The following is a 9,114-nucleotide window of genomic DNA, read 5'->3' as shown; positions in this document are numbered from 1 at the left end:
AAACTCACTAAAAGAGGATTAACACAAAATACTAATCTGCAGTGGTTACAACTTATGCAATGGAAAAATACTTGTTTATATTTTGCCATTTTACATTGTGTTTATTGAGTTTGTTTTTCTTTTTTGCAATAATTTCCTCAGTAACTTTATAAGATAAAAGATAATAATTAAATTGTTTCAAACTAGGGAGAGTCTCTTGGTTTTTACATCGCAAAATGAATTGTTTACCAAGTAAAATTAGAAAATTAAATGCTAAGGTGGATTGACTTAATGGTTCTAGTAATCCAAATAAAATAGTATCTCGTGAAAGGAAATAATTAGGATTAAAATCAGTCACTCTCATACGCAACGCATTCCAAAAGGATGCTATTTTAGGGCATGCAAAAAACAAATGGTCCAATGTCTCGGGTGTCGCATTGCAAAAAGAGCATAATGCATTGGTTTTCTTTCCTATTTTTGTGAGCCATTCATTTGTAGGTATTAAGTTATTTAAAATTTCATAGTGTGTGATTCGAAATCTGGCGTCAATAGTGATTCGTAATGGAAAAGTGAACAATTTGGAAGTATGTTGCCTATCGATGTTGTAAAGTTGATTAAAGCGAGTAAACACCTTGGAGGTTTCGGAGTTATTAATATTTAAAAAAGTGCGATAAAATTGCTTGGTCGATATATTCTGACGGCTTTTACATTCTCTCCGGGTAGCCCGATAACGAAGATAGTGCCTTACCGAATTAAAATACCAGGCCACCGACTGGATTTCGAATTAGTTCGCACTACTCACTGATCACTTTCTCGTCCTTAGATTTACGGATACTGTAAAAACGTTGCTTTTTTAAATCCGTCACTCTAACAGAAAATTAAACCATTTTTTAAAAACAAACTTATTTTCAAGCTTTAAACAACTTGTTTAAAACTTAATAATTGTGAATGACGAGGTTTAACGACTTGCTTACACTCTTAAAGATGTTGGGCAAAAAAGGCCAAATTTTTAACCATCACTGGGCAATATACTGTCCACGCAACTATTTGTTAAAATCTGCCCAAATCGGGTTATAAAAACTAATCATTGGATAATAAATTTGCTCAATTGGATTGCCCAGAATATTATGTATTTTTACCAACATACATTACCCAATACAGTGGACAGTATGTTGCCCAGCATCTTAAGTGTGCACCGACTGGATTTTGAATTAGTTCGCCGGATGGTTAGTGTGACAGCATTCAAGGTACACGAATGAAACACAGACAAAGGCTTCTACGGGAGCTTCGAGACTTTATTCTTGACTCATCTCATTTCGATTAATCATCTTCAAACTTTGATATAGCTCCAAAAGCTCCGTGAAAACTGTATCAATGAAACATACAAAAAGGCATCATAAATACATTGTATACACTTATGTGTGATCATCTGATAATTCACTCTTTCTTCAAGCAACAAACTAAACAATTATTGTGAAATGTGCTTATAATCTGATAATAAAATGTGTATATTGACACATTGATTTACACAACAATTAGAGTTACCACTATACTATCAATAACTTCAGGTGTATCTTTGTGTTTTAAATATGAAGCTACCATATCTTGACTTTCTGCTGACCTACATATAGTGTAACCTTTCTGGTCATTAATTCCACAAAACAAATCCTGAATTATCTTATTTTCAGTAAACTAATATCAAATTCAGTGAACATACATGAATCTCCTATTCATCACTATGTCATCTTCAAATGTGAGGATCTAATGTATAAGCTATAGACTTGATCTTATTTCTTGCTTACACAATCTTATAACACACATGTGAATGTATAATTGTTATGTAATCTACATGCACAGTAGCTGGATTTAGAACCTAAAATAATTCAACTTATTTTCATCTTTAACATTTATCATTTCATAAAATAAAGACTTCCTATGAGACACTAACCTCTTTGCCTCCTTATTGTATCAAATCAATAACCAGGTTTCCAGAATTCACTGGAACTTGGATGATTGTGTCACCTCAAACCTGTCAGTTCTTCCATGTTTACATACAGTGATTGGTGCAATGGAAAACACTGTCCTAGAGAGAACACTAGCTGGCGCTATGTCAATAAATGCCTAGCACAAGCAATATTGATAATGACATATATGCACTGTGCTATATACATGACCAAAGGTTTTTATAAAACATAACCAGTGATAAATGTTATATCATCATGGAAATATGAAATATATAAAATAATGTTTCTGCAATATTTCACATCAATATCAAATGAGAAATCATATATTTTTCAATCAACTTTCACAACATGGCTCCTTTAAATTTCACAAATTTACCCAACAACTATGGGCTTGAAAAATGAATAGATTTATGCTACTTTCCGTTTAACGTATCCAACGCATAACATTTCTGGACACGACATCAATCTGCAAAAGTACCATAATGTTTGCTGGACAAATGCATACAAAGAAAATACCAATTTACCGAATTGACTAACAACGAACTCTTCATTTTACTGTTAATTGAAAAACATCCATTCACAATTGTGTTTACTTACACATGGCTGTAGCCCATAGATACTTAATCTTTTCTCCACATATCAGAAAATACTTAATGTAGATAAATCAACCTTAATAAAAAACGACATTTGTTTTTATCATTTTTCCACGTATCAAAAATGCATCAACTAGGCCTATGATTAATTTAATCAAATTTGATAAGACCTTTGAATTTAAAATAAAACAAATTTTGACTCAAATACTCTGCTTCATTTGCATAAATTCATTGTTCGATACCATATTTCTCGACAATGGGAATCAGATAAAAGTCTGATAAAAATTTATAAAATGAACTGTTTATATGAATTCTGTCTTTCAAACTCAAGTTACGTACAGTTTTTCAGGTCATAGATACATGTACTTGAATGGCATAAATGGTGAAAATATTTGCCCTGATAATAACAAATTGTAATATATATGTAACATACCAATATAGATACTTTATTTTACAATATTTTCTATACCTTGATTTCTTTGAAAAATTACCAAAAAAAAAAACAACAATATACATTCCTGTACTTTGGAAATACCAGTCTTGATTTTAGACTCTTGAGTGAAATAAACATATATAGTCTTTAAATTCAGACCTTTTGCTGTTTCAAATTGTATCCTTAGTCTTTAAATTCAGACCCTGTAAGTGGAATAGATAAAACATATAGTCTGGGTTTCAGACACATATCAAATTAATACTGTTCAGTCTGGTCCATTCAAATATTAGTCTATAGTTCAGACCCAATTCAGCGATTTTCTAATTCAAGCGTTCAAGGCTCCTTGGCTAGGAATCTACCTGGTCTTCATATGAAAGTAACAGTACTAGTTTGTGAATAGGGCGATATAAGTAATTCACTGAAGTAGTTCGCTTTCCTGATGCTGCTAGTTTTCGATCGCCTACTGCTACCTTCACTTTGCGAACGCGATTGTCTTCAGATTCATAACTTTCGACGATTCTCCCAAGTGGCCATAAGTTTCGAGGTAACTGATCATCTTTGATGATTACGACATCACCAACTTTCATATTACGACGAGTATGAGTCCATTTCTTTCGTGATTGCAGTTGGTTCAAGAACTCTTTTTTCCATCGGATCCAAAACTCATTACAAAGGTGCTGAACCCTCCTCCAGCGCTTCTTCAGGTAAACATCTTCACGAAGAAACCTCCCAGGTGGTGGCAGAATAACCTTCGTCTTTTGGGTCAGTAGATGGTTTGGAGTTAGTGGTTCTGGGTGGTTGGGCTCATTGAGGAATTCCACAGCCAAAGGACGACTGTTGACGATAGCAGCTGCTTCACAGAGCAAGGTACGAAGCGAGTCGTCATCAAGTTGGTGACCATTTCGATGCAGTAGTGCATCGAGTATGGTGCGTACTGAACGAATCTGTCTTTCCCATGCCCCTCCCATATGACTCGAGGCTGGGAAATTGAACTTGAAATCAAAGTAGTCACAGCCCTCTGTAAGCAGGATAGATGCCACTTTCGTTTGGTCCACTTCTTTCCATGCTTTTGAGAGTTCAGTCGCTGCACCAGTAAAGTTTGTCCCTCTGTCTGATCTCAACTGCCTGATAGGACCACGTATAGAAACGAAACGTCGTAATCCATTTATGAAGGCATCAGTAGTCATTGAATTTAGCGTTTCTATGTGAATTGCTCTTGATGCCATGCAAGTAAAGATGAGGCCATACCTTTTCAACTCTTTTCTGCCTTCTTTAATAGTCCACGGGCCAAAACAATCTACACCACAGTAAGTAAATGGAGGACTAGGTGTAAGCCGATCTTTGGGAAGATCAGCCATCTTCTGACTTTGGACTGGTTGACGGAGTTTACGGCAGGTCACACATCTGGAGATAAACTTGGACACAAAGTGACTGCAACCAAGGATCCAGTATCCCTTAGCTCGGACGTGGTTGATTGTCATACCTCTCCCCTGGTGAGCTATTTCTGCATGGCAATGGGCAACTAGGAGCTCTGTAATATGACACTGTGGGAGAATGGCAGGATGCTTAAGCTCGAATGGTCCCTCAACCCTTGTCAGTCTACCTCCAACTCTAAGAATTCCTTCAGTGTCTATGAAGGGATCCAACTGATGTAGACGGCTCTTAGACTTGACGAGACGTCTGCCCTTCCGAGTAGCTCCTTCTATGCCACCCAATGTCCGTAGCTCGTCTTCGAAAGCATCTTTCTGAATATGTCGTATGATTTCTGTCTCAGCATTGACAAGTAGTTCGGTGGACAGAGGTTGAATGGCGATCTTGGCTTTATGTGAATCCTTTTGCTTTTCCTGGCGGCATCTCTGGAGGTAAAGCTTGAGACGAAGACAGTTGGCTACTGCCCTCTTGACTTGATGCCAGGTAGAGAATCGTCTGAGTCTCTCAAGATCAAATTTCTCTGCATGCTTGATTGTAGCATGGGAGCGCTTCACCTCAGGGTCGTTCGGAAGAATTGTGCTTTCATCTTTATTCATCTCATCTTCGACGTCATCCTTCCACAAGAACCCTGGGCCAATCAGCCACTTCGTCATCTCTTGTTGGTCAACTCTAATCCCTCTAGATGCCTGGTCAGCTGGGTTATCTTTGGTTTCCACATAATTCCACTGAGATGGTGATGAAGCATCTCTGATTTGTTTCACCCTATTAGCAACGAATACGTGGAAACGTCTTGTCTCATTCTTAACGTAACCGAGCACAACTCTACTGTCCGTCCAAAAGACTTCTTTGTCGATTGTGAGACCCAGTTCCGTTTTAAGAAACAGGCTTGCTTTGACTGAGAGCAAGGCTGCAGTTAGCTCGAGTCTTGGAATTGTAGGTGTCTTTACAGGAGCAACTCTGGACTTTCCAATAACTAGAGCACAGTGTACATCACCCTTCTCATTTATCAGTCTCAAGTAGGTGCATTGACCATAGCCTATGCTGCTGGCATCTGAGAAATGATGGAGTTCCACCCTCTGGATCGCACCAAAGTTGTTAGGCTTGAAACATCGATTGATTGAGAGACTCTCCACCTTTACAATGTCGTTCTTCCATCTCTCCCATCTTGCTTGGAGGTCAGCACTCAGGAGATCATCCCATTCGGCACCACCTTTGCATAATTCTTGAAGAATTAATTTGCCGGGAAGAATAACTGGAGCTAGTAGACCTAGAGGGTCATACACCGACATCACAGTTGCTAAGATTCCACGTCTGGTCGAAGGCTTCGGGTCAAATGTTATCCGAAACTGAAATGTGTCTGATTCCACACACCACTGTACTCCTAACGCTTTCTGGATTGGTAAGTCATTGTGGAATAATTCTTTGGTTGTTAGATCTTTGGCTCTTTCTGCTTCAGGCACATCTTCAATCACCTTTCGAGAGTTGGAGATAAATTTGTGTAAGTGTATCCCACCTTTCTCACATAACTCTCTTGTTCTCACGATCAGGTCAGTAGCCTTCTCAGCTGTAGGGACCGACTTCAAACCATCATCGACGTAAAAGTCATGATGCACAAAGTCTTTTACGTCTTTTCCAAATTGCTGTTCATGATCTGTTGCTATCTGTTTGAGGCAGAAATTTGAACAGCCTGGCGATGATGAAGCTCCGAAAAGGTGTACTCTCATACGCAGATCACATACAGGTTGTCGATAGTCTCCGTCCTTCCACCATAAAAATCGAAGATAGTCACGGTGATCACTTCTGACTTGAAACTGATAGAACATCTCCTGTATGTCACAACTAAAGGCCACATAATCAGTACGGAATCTACATAATACTCCTACTAGATTATTTGTCAGATCTGGGCCGGTTAACAGATGATGGTTCAGTGCCTCACCGTTGCACTGTGCACTGCAATCAAAAACCACACGAAGCTTGTTGGGTTGCTGCACTCCGTGGTGAGGGATGTACCAAAATGTGTCAGCTTCCCTAGATGAGTTTGGAACATATTCTGCATAACCCTTCTCTATTAGTGATCGAATCTTTTGAGTATAAAGCTTGTGATACTCAGAGTCCTTTTCAAATTTTCTCTTTAAGCTGCCTAACCTCTTCAAAGCCATATTTCTGTTGTTCGGCAGCTTAGGATGTGTTTCCTTGAAAGGAAGGGGTGTTTCATAGTGTCCATCGTCTGTGACGCGAATCTGCTCCTCCATCAGTCTCAGAAACTTGGTATCATTCTGAGAGTAAGGCCGTTGTGCTCTTTCAGGAGCAAAATCTGCTTCTAAGAGCCTGATGACTTGATGCGGTGCTATCTCCTCTCTAACTGTGGATTGGCATGAGAACAAGACTTCGGTAGGATGACCGTCTAGCTGCACCTCCTCAGGAAGGACCTTCACCATGGTACGATGGCTTATACCTATTGGGTCATTTTCTTTACAGTCATGATCCACCATGCCTATGACACTCCATCCCAGGTCAGTCTGCATTGCGAAAGGTCCTCCATGTACCGGTGGGGGAATGACAGCTCGAGGAGCAAGTGCAGTAGGACAATCATAGCCTATAAGTAAGGCTATCTCACAATCCATCAATGGCGATAGGTGATCTTTAATGGACTCCAGATAGGTGAGATTCTCGACGACTTCAGGCGTGGGAATGTGAGTTCTATTTGCCGGCATGATATCACGGGTATAAGATGGTGGTAACATAATCTCCTTTTCACCATTTAAGGCCCTCACCTTGAGACCTTTAATCTTCTCGCTTGCAACTCTTTCCTCAGCCTTGGACATTGTTGAGAGGAGTAGGTTGACCTCTGTACCCGTAACTCCCATTTTTTCCTTCGTCCTTCGAAGGATAAACGTCGTGTCAGATTGGGTATCAAGCATTGCGTATACCAACAACTCCTTTGGCGTTGAAGTATGGGATAACCATACTGGAACAATAGAAGAGGTTTTTGAAGTATGGGAGCTACTCTTGTTGCTTGATGCATGGGACGAATGAGATTCCTCTGTCTCATGCAGAGAGTCATCTTCTTTAGATTGTCGCTTACTACTCCAATTATCATCATGAAGTGCTGTAGGATGTCTTTTCTTACACCTCGAACAAGTGCTCTTATAGCGACATTCCTTCGATCTATGACCAGGCTTAAGACATCCGAAGCACAGATTACACTTATGGACAAATTTTCTCTTCTCTTCCATAGGCTGCGATGCGAAAGAAGTACACTCTGCCAGACGGTGCTGTCCTTTGCAAAAAAGACAGGCAAATTTCTTCTTGCTTCCTTCATCTTTCTTCTGTACGCCAGTAGATAGAGTCCTAGCTTTAGACGATGGTTTCTTTTCCTGAACAGACATTACTGATACACTTGCTACCTCTGCTTCTTCTACGATAAAGTTCACAAAGACAGGGAATGGAGGGAATGAGTTCGTATCTCTTCTCCATTGAACAACCTTCCGACCCCATCTAAACGTGAGCCAGTCTGGAAGCTTCGACAGTAGCTTTCTGTTCTCCCTCTCATCGTCTAGGTGGTTCAAATGATGTACAACCTGAGATGCAGCAAGACATTGACGGAGAAAATCACCATATCTTCGGAGGCCATCTGAATCCCTTGCACCTATCTTAGGCCATGCATCTAGCTTGTCCCGAAATGCATTGGACAGGACAAACGTGTCTCCATAACGTTTGTCCAATTCCTGTCTTGCGATTGTGTAAGCATGGTCGTTACTAAGGAGTGAGTATCCCTGAACTAACTCAAAGGGACGGCCCTTTAGGTACTTCAACAAGTAGTAAAACTTGTCTTCTGGCAAAATTTCTTTCTTTTCAATGAGCATGTCATAAGCTCTCTTCCAAGCCGGATACTGTAGGGGGCTTCCATCAAAGACTGGTGGCTCTGGAATAGGGAGTCGATTGAGTCGCATCTGGTCAATCAGACATGATGTGAGGAATTCTGGGTCTTGATGAAGCTCTTGTACAGGATTTGCAGGCTCCTCAAATGTTTGTTGTTGTCTAGGTCTGAGATCTTCGTTTGGAATTGGTTTGTCGGCATTGACTTTCTTTTCAACCCCGTTTTCTTGACGTACTTTATCACTTTGAACGTCATCTGTATTGTTGGGTTGTAACTGTTGATCAAGCCATTGTTGACATCTACGTTTCGATGAAGAACTTGACGTAGACAATCTCAAACTTCCTTGGGCGGCTCTCACTCTATCGTACGTTTGTTTCATTAGAACTGAATGTTCTTCCTCTAGCTCATCAAGTTTTGCTTCACTGTTTTCCTCTTTAGAAAGCATCTTTGCAGCTGTAGAAAATTCTTCTTGAGCTGTTATAGCATCATCCGTAATTGCCTGCAGAGCATCTCTATGGGATTTTATGGCATTAACTTCTGCGTCTTCATCTGTAAGAAGAGCCCTTAATTTCGTTGATGATCTTCTCCATGAAGTAATGCAGCTTTTCCATTTCTTTTCTTTCACTTCTAACTGCCATTGCAATCCCTTATTGGTAGGTTGACGAATTCGCTTGTCACCTCCGACTGCTCCAGGTTCAGATAAGCTTTCCTCGCGATGAGTAGACATTTTCAGATGACTTCCGTTGATTATAATTGTGAAGACAGACTGACTCTTTAAAGGCGATAGAATTCAAACTTCAGCATGGCGAGAGATTTCATTCTTCAGAATGGGTA

The 9,114-nt window shown here is 39.8% G+C and overlaps 1 protein-coding gene across 1 annotated transcript; it reads right to left on the bottom strand.

The window, feature by feature from the left end:
- Positions 1-1,253: 1,253 nt before the first annotated feature.
- Positions 1,254-9,007, bottom strand: LOC129283739 (uncharacterized). The gene is made up of 2 exons (XM_064102724.1): positions 1,928-9,007; positions 1,254-1,345 (listed from the first exon to the last, which is right to left on the bottom strand). Exon 1 carries the CDS (start codon positions 9,005-9,007, stop codon positions 3,317-3,319), a length of 5,691 nt encoding a protein of 1,896 aa, XP_063958794.1. The 3' UTR covers positions 1,254-1,345; positions 1,928-3,316.
- Positions 9,008-9,114: the final 107 nt, after the last annotated feature.

This window comes from Lytechinus pictus, chromosome 1, assembly GCF_037042905.1.
Source record: "Lytechinus pictus isolate F3 Inbred chromosome 1, Lp3.0, whole genome shotgun sequence".
NCBI classification, from domain to species: domain Eukaryota; kingdom Metazoa; phylum Echinodermata; class Echinoidea; order Temnopleuroida; family Toxopneustidae; genus Lytechinus; species Lytechinus pictus.
Note: the sequence above shows the minus strand (reverse complement) of the source record. Positions and strands in the feature narration are given on the sequence as shown.

Excerpts from the sequence above, each read along its gene's own strand:
- LOC129283739 (XM_064102724.1), bottom strand. The coding sequence starts at position 9,007 with ATGTCTACTCATCGCGAGGAAAGCTTATCTGAACCTGGAGCAGTCGGA.